Source organism: Hippoglossus stenolepis, chromosome 18, assembly GCF_022539355.2.
Source record: "Hippoglossus stenolepis isolate QCI-W04-F060 chromosome 18, HSTE1.2, whole genome shotgun sequence".
Lineage (NCBI taxonomy): Eukaryota > Metazoa > Chordata > Actinopteri > Pleuronectiformes > Pleuronectidae > Hippoglossus > Hippoglossus stenolepis.
Genome location: NC_061500.1, coordinates 16,281,961 through 16,298,803, shown reverse-complemented (window position 1 = coordinate 16,298,803; position 16,843 = coordinate 16,281,961). Strand labels below are relative to the sequence as shown.

At 41.4% G+C, this 16,843-nt stretch overlaps 1 protein-coding gene across 1 annotated transcript in view; it reads left to right on the top strand.

Annotated features, from left to right (window-relative positions):
• The window catches only part of LOC118098059 (netrin receptor UNC5D), a 186,023-nt gene that overhangs the window by 93,448 nt on the left and 75,732 nt on the right, over positions 1-16,843 (top strand). Inside the window, exon 2 of the mRNA XM_035141476.2 lies at positions 15,925-16,131. Coding sequence (XP_034997367.2) covers positions 15,925-16,131 — 207 coding nt within the window. The remainder of the gene's footprint in view (positions 1-15,924; positions 16,132-16,843) is intronic.

The window sequence follows — 16,843 nt, the reverse complement described above, 5'->3', positions numbered from 1 at the left end:
GCATCCTAGTGAGAAAATACATTTTCAATGGTTGTGGAGAAGAAATTAGAGGCGCTCAGAGATGCTGGTCAGTTAAAAAGCCTTTAATGGTTATTGAATCATATCAACAATGAAAACATGCCAGTGCGTTTCAGCCATTAAGGCCTTCATCAGGGCAGGGACAAAGTGACCTTCCATGAGCTGTTTTATACCAAGTAGTCACATGATCAATGCAGATAGTCACATGATTATACTGTATGCAAACAAATCAATACATGCACAACATCCTCAAGCATCTGAAAAGATGCATTTTAAAAGAATCTTTTTTTAAACAGCAATTAATCTAAATGTAAAAATCTAATTTAGGTTTCCCTAAAACCAAAACAGTATTTCTCGTGGTGGCTCAAGAGAAATATTCAGGGGATCATAAAAGCTGTAGCCTTCATCCTCTGGGGACCAGTAACACGTGAAATAAATTTCATGGCAATCCATCCAGAAGTTGTTGTGGTATTTCACAATGGCCTAAAGTGGTGGACCAACCAGCTGACATTTCCATTCAAACAGCCACAGTACGAGTGTGGCCCAAAAGTCATAGCAATAAAGATAGACAATTTTAGAATTGAAGAGCGTGGGGTACATCAATCTCCAAAACACTGGATCCTACACTTGTGATATCACTCATGCCGTTTACAAACCTGTTTTGTAAAGCAACTTTATGTTAAAGAAATTTGAAACCAAGCCCGAGCTGAGACTTCTGAGAAATCATTTCAGACTTAAGGAAAGCAGAGCTACAGAAGTATCCACGGGCTAAGTGGTGCTGCCCATGCTGCCTGAACTGATCTTCATGTGTAAAGTGCCTTTCACATGATCAGTTTAAATGAAGTGCTTTGGAAAATGCCAACTGAAAAAGTAGATGATGAATTCAATTTATTGAGTGCACCCTCTTAAGCTTCCTCTTTAAACCCTGGAGTGATAATGCAACTCAAATAATAGGCAGTGGGCTACAATGGCTTGATGATAGTGAGTGCAGTGCTAATGCAATAACAATGCGTCTTTTACTGCCTTTGTTACATATGATGAGACATTTAAATACCAGACCAGATTTAAAAACTATTTATCAAAATGTTTTAAAATGACTAGACCTATGTTATATTTGTTGTTGACTTGTGTACTTACATTATTCAAAATGTTTCCAACAATGTTCAAACCCAGAGAAATCCCCAACTTTATTCAAGGGAACGGGACTTCTCATTTTGGTCGCCTTTTATTTGTGTCATATCTGCTTTACCCGTAGCTTTCCCTGTCTCTCCTATAACTTCTGGGCCAAACAATGTAAGATGAAGGAAAAACACACTGCTAGCCAGTTGTTTTTCACTCCCACTGTTTTGTATTGGTCGCTCATAACTGATCATGATTATCCATTGCCCTTTGCTTTGTAGCATGATTACAATTTTAATATATTATCTCTTACGTGAACATGATGAACGCCTTAGATAGATTCTCATCCATAATGGTGGTGAAAACAACAAGTCAGATGATCCCGCACTGCTTCACAACGTTTGATTGAGAGACCCTAAGTCGTCTAAGTTACATTTTGTATGTTTAAGCAGAAAGGAATCTATATTTACTGAGCCCATATAAAATATGACTAAGTAAATTATACTATTTAGATATTAATTAAAAGTAAGTTGTAGTTTTTCATAAGTTGATATAAAACTCTGGACCGACAGCACTGAGGGAAATGTGCTTGTGATTGTCTAAATGCAATTTCAGGGGGCTGCTGAGTCTCAGTGGCAAAGTGGCACTTAATTCCTCTGAAATAACACATATCAGGAGCTCAAATTGCTGGTATATAGACAACTCACACACTTAATGTGTTTTTACTGCCAGCTATAGCACCACTCTGTGTCACCAGCCATTTATGCTGTTGATAAAGCTCTCAAACTTTTAGAAAGGCTTTTAGAAACATGTCGTCTGCGGTGCCCAATATGAAATTTGAACTTTTTGTAAAAGCTAATTTTACATTTAACAGAATGAAACCAGTGACTTGCAGGCAAGACTAGATAAAAATCCTCAAGATTATCCCCTTGTACATAATGAGAGATGATTAATGACATTAATACAGGAGCTGTGCACCGAGTCATTTGCAGGATATTAACCTTTTTTTAATTGTATTTCATTTTCCCCTGCCAAACATTAAATAAACTGACAAAACAGCACTCTTTAATATAAACTTGGGTTTTATTTTTCCCCATGTGGCAGCACAGCAGTAATTTATTCATAAATGCATTCAATAATAAAATCCCACTTTCATTTTTGGTGTTAAAGTTCTGTGGAAGAAGCGGAGGGAGAAATGTGTGAAAAAAGTGGAGCATTTATTTTTTCTCTGGTTTAACTTATTTATCGAGCCCCTTTTACCAAGTACACTCACATTCGAGTGAGCCGTCAGGTTGCCAGTGTGATTGCCGCCAAGACTGTGAACGCCACACAATGCCTTTGATTATGTCACTGTCCCTTTTCTGTCAGAAAAGACTAAATGGATCAAAGGCTATATCAGAAAAGAGTAAGCAAGCAATTATCTTCTTTTGTCTAAGATCAATGTCAGTCAACAGAAAGGACACCAGAGCCAAGGCAGAGGAGTGAATGCTGGTAGATGATGTAATATAAATGGTGCTGCATATGACATGTTAATGAAGGCACTCCGTGTCTGCATCGTTTCTCAAAAGCCGAGACTTGATTGGTCATGCAATAGGGACACACTCAAAACATTCACATGGTGTAGTGGTCTGGAGGGTATCAGTTATGACACACACTCAACAGAGGTGCAGATGATTAAACTAATTCAAGTGGTGAGCTGCAGGAGAACACGTAAGAATAATCTTATCGTTACCCTTAGGTCTCTATGGTTACGCTAAGATTTTTTTTAGAAGTCTCCTTTGAGTGGTGCTAAATGTTTCTGAGATAAAGACCTTGCCCATGTAGAAAAAGGAATCCTTAGTGCTGTGAAAAATTGAAGAGCAACTACACCCTAAGCTAGAATGGCACTCAGTGGAGCGCATACCTCCACCAGTGTTCAACAGTCCCCTTGTGAACCCACATAAAAATTCACTACATCAGGATTTTTATTTGGATCTGAACCGAATTGCACACACTCATTAATATGAGTCCCCTTAAACTTGTCTGATTCTGGATCCTGGTTCTGCCAACTGATCTGGATCCCCACCAAAATTGAATGGGCTCTGTTGAGTAGTTTTTGTGTAATCCTGCTAACAAAGAAAGAAGCCAGTGGCAGATCTAGATTTTTTTAAATCAGGGGCCATGAGGTGGCCAGAATTTACACAGAAAGGCCAATTTTATGTCCAGCATCCATGCTCAATTCCTGATTCAGTGAGGTGCACATTTAAGTCATTGCTTGTTGACCGTTAGCTGTATAGCTTTGACCAATGCCACACATCAATGAATGTATTTTTAAAAAATCTCCCTTGTTCAAACACATTATGTACCTCAAAACAGCTTAGAAGAATTAGTTAGGGTCTAGTTCATTAAAACGAAATGACTACTGACAGGTCAGGGGCTCTTCAAGGGCCAATCAAATCAGTGCCCCCCTGGCCCCACCTTTGGATCCCTCCCTGAAACAAACAAACACAGACAAAAACATTATTTGGCACTGTACACATAATCCTATAGTGTTTTATTTATAGTCAGAACTTAAAGTTATTATCAGAGTCTGCCACAGCATCACTACTGGCCGTCATATATTGATTTGATCCATGATTGCTGGTTGTAACAAGATGTAAGATATAATACTACTGGTACTTATTGTTGGGGGCATTGTGGGGAACAAGCTCATGTTATTTGAACAAAGAGATTTCTCTTTAATCAACGGATTCCATGCTACATATTACATAAGTGGTTTTCCACACAACAAGCAGAGCACAAAGAGTTGTTTCCCTCACTGAGGTCAATGGTGTACAGTCTGTCTCTTGCCACTCCTCATGTCACAGCTCACGTTAGCTGCTGCCTCCTGCTTCATGCCTACTGCTTCATTGCTCCCTGCATTATTTAAAACTGATCCGCTGTCAAAAAAGAGAAGAAAAACCAGAAAATGTCTTGTTTTCTGCATTTTTGATGAACATTTGCTGTCGGCATCAACCTCGGCTCTGACAAAAATACTGAGGGTTCTGTGATTGCGTCACAATGTTTCACCAGTTGAATGATTCTAATGTGAACAAGCAGTGGCAAGAAATGCTCAGTTTGCACTCGCAGTGATTTGATACAGCTCTGGTGTGACTGTAGGAAAGTGAACAGAAAACAGTGAGGCGGATATTAACGAGATATAATTATAGACAGTGATGTTGTTACTGTTGTAATGAGTACACGCATTCTTAACTTCCTGTGTATCAGTACTGCAAAGGAGTACAGGGACGATGGATTCTGTTGCTAATCAGAAATATGTTTAATTTCAGTAAAAATACCGAGATTGTAGGTTTAATGTTTTTTCAGCATATTCTAAGGTGACATAATAACAGTGAAAAATACTGTTTTCATACCAGCCTGTTAACATTGTCGGCCTTGTAGTTAGGTTACCATGAGAAGTTCTACCTAAAAAAACAAACCACAGATTGGAGATCTGCCAAACTACGACATGCATGATGTGTGCTATATATTTGGTCATGTACCTACCTAATAATTCCAGAAACCTGTGTCTGTCTCTGTGTGGAAAGCATCTCGATAAGTGTTAATCTGATAGGCTTCACCCTTGCCATGTGTATCATTAAGGGCCCAAGGGAATGCAATGTTTACTTTGGTGCGATGTGGACATGTGATACGTTAAATATGAATACATTCTAAATAAAAAGGCGAACAGCACTTTGTAGCAGCAGTGGCTTTGACTCATCCACGTGACTTTGGCGATTATGACAACAGGGTGTTCACAACAGACTGATTCCCATAGTCGGTCTCTATTTCCTGCGGCTCAATTACAATAGGTGACTTTTACAGTTTCACAAAGAAAGCTGCAACCCGCATCACCACTGGACAAGTATACCCTGGCTGTTTGCGCACTGCAATAGTTTATATCGAGTAAATGACTAAGAGGATAGAAACATTAAACCACAGTTTGAGAACTAAAACCTTTGGGTATGTGGGCTAAGCTCTTCAATCTGTAGTAGATATACAATATTGTTATTTATATCTGTTTCACCCATTTGATGCTGTGTAGAATCAGAGACAATAAATCAGTGTTTCCTGGTGCTAGTTTTATTGTAACAGTGAGTTTAAGAGTTATTTCGGCTCTAGAAAAGTTTTCACTCTGACCCAATGCTGTGGAAAATATGAGGTTAAGAATAATTATCATCCTCACTCTACCTGGTAATATGTGTGAATGCCACATCTATTTCGAGTTGGATACAAATATAATGTAAGCGTAAGTTAATGTATTATGTTACTCGCCTGAGTCATAAATCTGAAAACCTTTTATATTTCTTTTAATTCTGCAGTGAAATACATTTTAATAGTAGCAGTCATGTCTCGTTTATTGTAATAAAAGTGTAAAAGAAAAGGTTCAGGAAAATATTTTGTATTATTCAAATTAAATATTGAAGCAAAACTGTCACATAATAGGACATAACTGTGTACTTCTATTGACATTGATGCCGTCTATCACTGATGCCCAGTCACTGAAAAGCAGAGTCACAAGTTGGAGTGGATTTTCTAGGATTACCCCTGCTCTCTGTTCTGATACACACGAGTCTAAAGCTTATTTGTCATATATATAGTCCACACTCCTCATTTCTTTGGTGGAGGAAAAAGTATTCTTGTGAATTCTTTGACGTTCTGAATACAAAAGCATTTATTTTAAGCTTTGTTTCCCTCCTAACATTAATGTGTATGAGTAAAATCGTAAGCAGACGCAGTTGATAGAGTAGCGATCGGAGACTTTTTTGTCAGTTTGACATCCAGGTAACCCACTTTTGCTTCAGCATGTTTACTCTTTGATTACTGGGAGAGCTGAGGGAAGCACTATCTCCCTGCTGCCAAAACCAGGCTGGCAAGCTGTCACAACACTGATGAAGACACACATACCACCTGGGTGTTTGTGGGTGACACACATTCGCACAGACTGTACACACACACACGCTGGTTTGTGCACATGTTTAAATACACATACTTCTTTAAAAATAAAATGTTGTTTTCACAACAAAAATATATTCCGCTAATATTTTTAGAAACAGAAAAACACTATGAATCTGAAGGAAGTAAGGAGATAACAAAACAGCAAATCCACACCACAGTGCCCACACCAAAGTACCAAAGTTCCTACAATTGCTATAAAACGCTCCCTATCAGAAATATGTAAAACTGGGCAAATTTAATATGTATGACACGTTATTGTACATCTTCACTGCACCTTCACAGTTTTTTTTTTTAACCTGAAAAAAGTACAGGAGCCAGAAATACTGTCATCTTCCTCCCAGCATCCTCTGCGCAACAACCTCCACCAAGAAGACGAGCGTTGCCTCAGAGACCAAACCCAGGACAAAAAAAGTCTAGAAATTCTAAGGTAACTGCTGATGAGCCTGTGGCAGTAGTGGAGGAAGCATTTAAAACATTATGCTGCAGATACTGAAAACAAGTTGCATCTCCATAGCAATGAATGGCTGAGTCACTGCGTCTTCCAAATCCATTTCTGATGTTTGTTCATCGGTGATGCTGCTGCAGGAGGCGGGGTCTAATGTTGCCTGCCCGCTCTAATTGGATCATTAAACCAGTTCTCGTCATTATTGATTATTTAAAAAAACAAACTATGTGACCATTTAAGGCAATGCTGTAAAATATAGTACAGTAGAAAGTACTGATATTTGCAAAGTACAGATGCATAAAAAATGTACTTCCCACCAGTGGCCTGTGTGTCCAACTCAGATCTTCTCTATGAAGCGATCCCAAAAGTGTGGTAGTGTCAATTGATATTAATCTGTGATGTTGTTTGCATCCCACCAATACTCTCACTGTGCTCCTCCTCACACATGCAGGATAAATATTGACAGAGAGGTTTATTGCAAGTGTCTGTCCTTCCTTTCCACACCCAGGTGTCCTTAACCAAGGCTCCTAGCCCCCCCACTGCCCCGGTGAGACTGCTGTGCAGCAGATAAGAGTTTGCTCATACAGAGATGCTCCCATGTGTGAGAGTCAATTTGAAACCAGCCATTACTGAAGAGAGAAAGGGAAACTAGACTTGTGAAGACATTTCTATCCTTTGTTTGAATAAAAGGTCACTGCTCAGAGTGCATGGTTGAAAAAGGTTTTACCTAGTCTATCAGTTAATCATGGCTGTGTTTTGGGCTTAACATGCATTGAATGCCAAGCCCTGTAAAAGCCAGTGTGCTTGTTCCTCGGCGGATTGCCATTGTAATGGTGGATTTGCCAGGTACTAAGAAAGAAAGCTTCTTCGTCATGCGCCCACCTTACCATCTTAATAGTTACCCCCCCTAGAATAACAGCCAAATTCTGCGTTTCCGTCTTCAGATCTATTACAAGCGTGGACGCTTTCCGTATGCCACCAATGCACCTGTCACACCTCATTTTAACAGAAGGGCATTTGCTCTTTAAAAATGATGGAGCTGGATCGGAAAATGATATATGTCTCTGAAACTAACTAAATCACTTGCATCGTGCTTTGAGTCTGAGCGTCAGATAGTGTGATAGTCTGAAAAACGTGGTCGTCTGAGTGTGAAATAGTCCATCAGAGCAAAAGAGTCAACATTCGCCTGTTCTTCTTTTGATTGGACAGCATCTGGTCTGTGTGTAAAGAAAACTGTCTTCGCCTCGGAGTGCTTTAGTTATGAGAGCCCGCTGTGTGTGTGTGTGTGTGTGTGTGTGTGTCCTGAGCTGACAGATGAGAGGTTTGCATCAATATTTGAACAAAGCGCTCTGGCATCTCTTTCTGTTGAGGCCACGCTGTTTTTAAGAGACAGAGAGGCACAGCAGAAATATATTGCTTCTGTGACTCCCGGTGCAAATGAAGTTATTGTAATTTCTTTTTGAGCTGCGGGCGTTTCTGCTGTGAGACTCGCTCGAGGACAGGGAGGGAGAAACAGTGAAGTGATTTTAAATAACGGTATAAAATCTGGTGTTTGCCTGGCTACCACCTTTAGTTTAATCCTTCTTCAGTTTGAGCAAGATGCGAGACTAGCACGGCAACGTCGCCGCACTTCAACTAGACAGTGAAGTCAAATTTTGCGAGCAGCACCCGTGTGCTTCCAGCTGGTGTGAATAAGGCATGGTTGCTGAGCAGTTCATTTCCTGTCAGCTTGTCAGAGGGACACCTCTAGCTGTAGGCTGATGTGTTTTGATGTGGTTCAATCATGGGTAGTGTCAGAAAAACACTGAACACAATCAGGCTTTTCACGTGTTACTGCATTTCTCAACCCATTTGCTGTTGTGCCGGGAGATCAAGAAATCCCATCGTTGCCTGTCTATCTTTTCCCTGTGGTGCACCTGTCATTCAGGAATCTCTGCAGAGCGAGAGGAAGTGGGTGTGGGGGCTGTGTGCATGGCAAAGGTTGAGATCCTCCAGTGGGCCAAAGTTGGCTGAGTAGCAAGAAGTGTCTTTCTTTTCGCAGGTTTATAAGCATTTCCTAAATAAAAAGAAAAAAAAACGGATATTTTTTTTGTTTTTCTGCCGTGCACTTGGATGATCTGAACAGATGCTCCCCCTGTGCTTCTCACTATCGTCAACGCCCACCTATCATCTGCTTCACCAATCTCCCACCACCCCCATCTCCTCTGCTAGCCTCACCTCTGATCCTCAGTCTCGACCGTCCATCTGCTGCACGGATCTGCGTCAACGCTGCCTATGAAGACACCTCACACCGGGCTTAGATAATTTATCCAGCATTGACCATTGCCAAACTGTATTTATTCATGTATTTACACATTAGCCTGAAAGTCTGTGTCGACAAGTGGGCAAAGAGGCACACCGGAAAATGTCCCCGTTCACAAACTAACCGTGCACCTTATTTACTGAAATGTCAACATGGTGAAGTAATTAAAAAATAATCATGCCACTGACTCAAAATTAAGAAGCGAATAATTAATTACTAGATTACTTTAGTAATTATTGGCAAAGCAGCTGCTTCCTTCTGAAAATGCAGAACATTTTGTAATGAGTTAAAGCAGATGAAAAACTTCCCTGTGCTTCTGCCCACTTTTTCTCCCCGCTTCTTAGTAAAACTGCACTGGAGATGTAAGACTTCTTCTGGTAATAATGTAAAACTGCAGCACTTCTGGAGGATGCCCTTGTTCCTCGTATGTTGGAATAATTCTGAAAATGAGATGTTACCGTGAAGTGCTTTCGGCTTCGAGCCACTGATTATTGGATAACACATTAAGGCAGCGTTGCATTTTATTAAAGCCATATATTCTCCTCCACTCGCTGTTCTGCTTCCTTTCGTTCACGCAAACACAAACAGACGCTGCCAAGTCTCCATTTTGCTCTCTGTTTGTGGTCATTTGCATTCACTGTTCGTGGGATATTAGTCGTTTGTTGCCTCTCACCTGTTGGGGTTTGAAATCAGAGATCACTGGTGCCATTGTGAAGGTGGCCATTTATATTCAGTCCTGTTCAATGAATGCCTTTCATTAGGCGCAATTGATATGTCTGGCACAAAAGGGACACAAATGAGTAATCTTGTATTAAAAACCAGCAAAGCGTAGATAGTGTTGGTATTGTGTTTACTGAGCTCGCAAGGTCGTTCACATCCATCATATCTCATGTTTCTTTTAAATGTGTCAATACAAATTATCAGATTTACACAAACCTGCCAACAACCAGGTTCTAATGCGCTCTGCAGGAAGGTAACGCGTAGCCCTGTGACTGCGACAGTGGGGTATAGATATTACACATAAAAAGACATAAAGGTTTAGTGCTCTGTGCCATAAATTTAGCTCTGAACATGATCAAAAAGTTGCTGCAATTGCTTTCCAAAAGGTGAAAAAATTAAGTAAATAAAGCCTAAAATATTCAACTACAGAAACTATTTCTAATCATACTGAAACCTGAAAACACTTTTCGGGCAGTGACGTGAAGCTGCACTTGTGAACCATGTCTTGCTGACCCGTATTAACCCAACACGGACTGTTTTGCAAGAATTGTCGATGGTCATCAGATTGAACCTGTGTCCCATGTCATACAAGCGGTTTGCGTGAAGAGGTATTATAATTACTTCCTGTTGTGCAGCGGAGACAAAAGGTTCAGGTTCAACAGCCACTTGCACAAAGAGGGTCCTCCTGCAATCAGTTCTGCATCCCGGGAATGGAACCTCTCACCATATGGGAGTCGTTCAGAGTCAGTGTAGGGGTTACAAGTTTAGACTTTAAATAAATAAGGACGTAGTCTCAGAGTCCAGAGAGAATAGCCTGTATCCTCTCAAATGACCAGCAGAGAGTGACTTCACTGGTTGCAAGTTTAAGTCTTAATAAATTACTCTATTTCTCAACTGATTTATAACATCAGTAAACATTTTCCTACAGGGTTTAATGTCTTAATGACTATTTTCATTTCTCCTTCAATACAGCACGATTTTCATTTTGTAAATATGGTCCCATTTGGTGTAATGTAGACAATAAAGGACCGTACGCAATGGAGCATGGATACAGTGTAATTGACATCAAGTGCCATTCAATGGGTGCAGGTTGCAGGAGTAGGCGGGTGTGCAGTTTCCTCAAGCTCTCATACTGGAATCACAAGTATGCGTTGCGTTAACACTTCATGGTGGGCGTGTCTGAAGCTTTGTGCCAGCGCAATCGTCATAACAACAACAATCACAGTTTACTTCTTGGAACATGCAGAGCCTGCTTTCATGTTAATGTGCCATGTTAGCTACCAATACAAGGTCAGGTTCAACCCCTGATCCTCCAAATATGGTTACTTATAGTTTAAAAAACTGCTGCTAGACTTAATTGCCAAACTTGAGGCTTCAAAACAGCAGTTCTGCAGATTGAAGAAAACTTTACTTTATTCCAGTTCCATTTTCTACAAAGTTCCAGTTTAGACTCAAATAGTCTTTGTTGGTTCTTTATTATAGTGTTTGACATCAAGCTCAGCTCATTTTCAAAGACACTGCCCGAGCAACTGTTGCACTCTGTTTCTTCACTTGCTGTGTATGCATGTGACACTTTGTACATCTTGTTGTCTTCTGATTCCACCAGCATTTCCATGTTTTTGTGGTATTGTGATCCAAGCAGGAGTTGTTGCATCACTGGATGAACTCCATAATCTTGAGTCTGAGCTCTGAGGCGGGCAAGACGTTCCATGTCATCTGCAAATTTCATGACATGTGGGTTGGTGTACCAACACTCTGGGTGCTTATGTAAGGAACAAAATGCAGCGGGCAGAGAACTCCTGCCTTTTAGGGCCCGGTGTTTGTAGGGAGGCCGTTGCATTGACCTAACTTTGACCCCGATCCTCAGCCATGCATGTGTCAAGAAGTGGACTATCTTTCGGATCAGCTGGTGTTTGAGATGGAAACACGGCAGCAGTTTCTCTGCCAGGAAACAAGGTTGCTGTTTGCCAAATGTGGAGGAGAATTTGGCAAACATCAGCCCGGCTGCTGCCTTCAGTCTCTCCAAATCAGTGCGAGTGTGCTGGAGCAGCAGTCGTCTTCCTCTGTGTGAGGTAGCCTGGGTTTTACCAAATTAGACCAGCCAGCTAGGGGCTCTTTCCCCCTCATTTCTTTTAGATTTTCACTAAAAGCTATGAATACATTGAACTGACATAAGAGACCGCACTTACCCATTGCTTTTAAATTTGCATGTGAATAGATGGAGCGTTTGCTGCACTTGAGGAAATTTTCTCACAGCGGATGTAGTATTAGCAGAGCGCCTGTGTTTTCCAGGACAAAAGTTTGTTTTGTGTGGGAGACGGAGACGGAGAGCGAAAGAGAGACCGAAAGAAAGAGAGAGGGAGTGTGATAGAGCCATCATTCAGCCCTTTGGCAGTGATATCTTGTTTTCCTCTCAGACTGGGCTCGATGTGTCTGTGCCCCTTATGTGTTATTGCCAGGCTGGAGCATTGGTTGTAGATCACTGTGGAAACCGTGAAGCACAAGGCATAGCAGTCGCCCCGAATGACAGAGGTGAATCATTTTATACGAAAGATGTGGGTCTCAGGCTTGTCCTATAACATGTGGATAAACCAGTTACAGCCCTGCACAGGCCACAAGATGTAGATGAGACGAGGATGTTAGACTACATCCATACAGCCACGTTTTCATAAACATTTTTTAAAAACAGTGTTTTAAAATGAAAATGATCTCTGTCCACACCACTGTTTTGGTTCTACCAGTTTTAATCCCTGTCCATACTAACACGTGACCACTCACGTATACTGGGCATGTGCGTGCCGGCGTAAACAGGAAGCTTTTGCTACAGATTTGCTGAATATATAAACAAATACTAGCTGGTCTCCTACACATTGAATCATTGTAAACAGCTGTTAGCAAAGACAAGAGGATCAGCAATGCTTGTAATTATATATCCTGGCTGCGTTCTACACTGGTGGCCAATGCTAATGCTGTTTTCTTTTGAAAGGGGGTCATGTGATAGGAGCCTGACGAATCAGCGAAGGCGAAGTCGTGACCGAAAAGAACCAAGCAAGTGGTTGTGGGTGTCTACATCATTGTTTCCAAACATCTCCATTTCTGCTCTTCCAGACTAAAGCGCAGCCGCAGAGTTTTCAAACTAAAATGGCGCCGGCAGTGTTTCCAAACTTCTTTTGCTTTACGGCTCTAGAACTCCGGAGTAGTGTGGACGAAGTGGCGCATCTGTAGCAGAGTTGTAAATGTAGGAGTGTGGATGTGGCCTAAGATTCTCAAAACAGAGCCTGCAGCCACATCTCACTTCACAACAGCATAAGTTATCTCATTGCCGTGTGTGTGTACTATGAGGTGCAGCGCCGGAGGGGCAACCTATAGTATATATGCTCAACGATGCACTTTGTGATCTATATTCAGCAATTTCAAGGGGCAAAGACGATGCTAAGATAGTTAAGTGCTTGCACTACCCCCCCAGGGTCGCGTGTCCCACCACCAGCCTGAGGTTAAATCACACCAGAGCTTCCTCTCCTGTGTCTCTCCTAATCTGTCTGCTGCAGTGCTTTCCCACCTGCTAAATAAAAAATGAAACGTGAAAAGACAACTACCTCTGAAATAAGGCCTGTAGTCCTTTACTAAACCTTACTGATGTTGATATTTGCAGGTAATATTTACACTCATGTTGGCACAGGCATTAGTATAATGCCTGATCTATTAAGAAATGAATCATCATGTGGGAGGTTGGCTTTTTTTGACAGCTGTGTGTTTGCGTATTCATGTCCCCATCCATCATTGTCTGGATGCGCACTCACGTCTATGTTTTGCATCTATCCAAACACAACACAGCATGTCAATGCTCCGTGCGCAAAACAAATTGGAGCACTCTGTACAAGAAAAAGCTTGCCCCGGGGCTAGTCATTTTGGAATTAAAGGCATGTCTCTTTGTTCAGCCGCGGTTCCAGGAACGAGGAGGAGAATGTGGTTGTGTCGCACGGAGGGGAGAACAGTGAGCGAGCGCTGTGATTTTCACAGCCAGAGAATCACACAGAGTCTTTTATCTATTTCCCTCAATCAGGAGACATCCGGAAGGAGCGGTAGGAGGATTAGATTAGCTCAAGAGAGAGAGAGGGAGGGAGGGAGGGAGAGAAAGGGAGAGTGGCTTCTCTAATCCTGATGGGGTTTTCAGAGGTATTCCCATCACAGTGGAGAAACATGTGGTGGGATCGGGAGAGGCGGGTGCGGGACAGTTTGCTTCACTAAACCCTCCACACTTGCATTAAAGAGGTTCCACCTAACTTGGGGATTAGTCAGAGTGTAATTACACTTGCGGGGCCTCAGATGTAGCGAAGCGTGCTCCGATTGGAACACACCTGAGACGGGCTAGGAGGAAGGGAGTAATGGCTGATAATGTGTGACTGTGATCACCTGTCTTTAGAGAGCGCAAACAGAGAGGACTGCTGAAGATCTGCCACAGCACTCTTAGATTTCTTTATTTTGTTCAGTGTGGTCTATTTTCCAGTCATTTATACCAACTACTTTCTTTTTTGATTTAAAATTACTAATATGACTAATATGTGACTTAATATATATCTTTATACAGTACCTAGCAATTAGGGTTCCCAAGGCTGCTTTGCAGAGTCAGGTAATGAGAATAAAATTCAAAGAAACTAATGGAAAGTCAAAAGAATTGGAGAACATGTGTGTTTTAATAAGTATTTTAAATGTTTTTGGATTCAAAAAGTCACGTCCACGCAGGTGCTGGGACAGAAACCTCATGAAAGCAAAATGTTACTCTTGAGTTGATGTAAGAAGTCACTCATTTACATGCATCTGCTCTCACAAAGGTGTGCTACTCTCAACCAACATAGGGAAAAAAACGTAGCCTGATGATGTTGCTCCTTTCATAACTAGGAGACACAGTTAGTCTGACAGGCACATTTCACAATTTCAACTGTTACAAAGTGTCCAGGGATGGGGTGAGTAGACTTCTAACTGAAGTACGTCGGGTTTATTTCAGGGTGTCACTTCGTATTGGGGTAAAACACCACAGTATCTTATGCTGAATAGCTAACCTGCTCCGAAGCAGATAAAATCTCCACCCACTGGCCAATTAATACCTTTGAAACACAACATCACCGTTCTGAGAGGATCCTGTGGAGCAAAAATAAAAAGCATCCCGTGGAGCTCTGTGTGGATTGTTAGAGCATCTCTGAGGAGGACAAGGGTGTTCAGAGACCCACAAAATCCTTTTACCTACTCCCATGAGTATATTTATGAAAGATATACATTCTCATCAGAGGAAAAGATAAACCTTTGTCATCTGCTGGAGCCGAACATAACCGACCCGACACGTAGGAGCAACGTGCTCACAGAACCACAGACTGTCGGCATCGCTCTTCCTTTCTTTTACTTGTGGGAGTTACTTATATTGATGTAGCGGCGTGATAACCAGACATAGTTTTATACTTTTATCCTTTATACACAGTGAAGTAGGGGATTAGTGAATATTGGGTATTTTGTCAGAAGGTGTTACCCTCGTGCTTCTGTTTAGTGTCCCGTGTGTTCCTGACTATCTCCTTGTGTTAGCCGCTGCCTATGTACTGATCAGCCATGTTTGGGTTACCTGTGATTGGTTACCTGGCTGCCTGACCTCCAGTTTATCCTCCCCTCCACCTGTTAGCCAGTTTTATTTCATTCCACTACATCTGGCTGCCTTAAGGTGTTTGTGTTTGGGTCAATTTCCCTGTGTTCCTGCCTTCAGCTGTATGAAATTACGTGAATTATTAATAATTTTAAAAAGATAGTTTTTTGTTTTTTTCTAGATCCTAAATATTTCTTTGCAGGTTAGTTAAATAAAATGTTGCCAACCTTTCTGCTGAATGCCTTGTAGCATTGTGTACATAATCGAGTACTTAAAATATTAAACATGTTGTTATTGAAGTGTTCGATACAAACTAATAATGTTGGTGTTGAGAATGGACTGTGGGGATGAGGGGATGTTCTCTTCTTGTTATTTCTCACACTGGTCTCCTAAATGATTTGTTTGAACGAGTCATCGCTGGAAGGAAGAACGGCTGCTAGTTGAGTCTGTTTGTGTGTGTGTGTGTGTGTGTGTGTGTGTGTGTGTGTGTGTGTGTGTGTGTGTGTGTGTGTGTGTGTGTGTGTGTGTGTGTGTGTGTGTGTGTGTGTGTGTGTGTGTGTGTGTGTGTGTGTGTGTGTGTGTGTAGGTTGTGAAAGCTTTGGCAAAATAGAGCTACGTTTGTTGAGTTTGTGACAATACTACCATTTAACCTTTTATTTTTTCGCTTTATGTTCGCTTTTAAAAGTCGTTCTTTGATCTCATTTTATTTCTCAGGTGCCCGAGGTGAATCCCTGCAGCATGGCCAGTCCGGGACGCTGCCCCGCTTCCTGGAGGAGCCCGTTGACGCTTACATCGTCAAGAGCTACCCCATCAAGCTCCAGTGTCAAGCTCGGCCCGCTCTCCAAATCTTCTTCAAGTGCAACGGTGAATGGGTCCACCAGAGCCAGCACATGTCTCAGGAGCACACCGACCTGGGCACAGGTATGACACACGCTGATATCAAATATAATTTGATTGGTATGGCCCATATTCACAAATCGCTTATAACAGGGCACATCAACAAAGTAACAATATTTACAACTTTGATGAGAAAAGACAGTGTCTAACCAAAATGGTGAGAGGTGTATCAAAGTATTTAGACAAAAGAACTTGTCTGACAGATGAAGGGACTAATGACAATAGTAACGATTGGGGTATAGCCAGTAATGGTAGTAAAACGTGAGCAGATGTGGTAAAAGTACACACGTTCTTAACTCGAATAAAAGTACAGGCACTTTTGGGTTAAAGCAACACAGTATTTGTGAGCATGAAAAACTGTGCGGGGAGGAAATGGGTACAGTGAACTGAATGAAGTATTCTTAATTTAAATAAGACCAGGGATGGAAAATGTGTTGCTCGGCTCCGTTGTAGATGTTATCGACGTTATCTGGAACTTTGGCCAATTCTTTCTTCCATGTTGTTAGTGCTTGTCATGGACATTTCCGCTGCGCCTCTCCCTGCGCTTTGAGTCTCCCTCTCTTCTGTTTCATCTTTATTCGTCTTTATTTGATTTTTTTTTTTTTACATTTTTGTTCACAAATAGACAAGACAAATAAGAGATACAAATATCACGACTATGTAATACAAAGACAGTACTTCAGAGGTTACAGACAAAATATATACAGTCAAATAAAACATAGTTACTTGTTTGTAG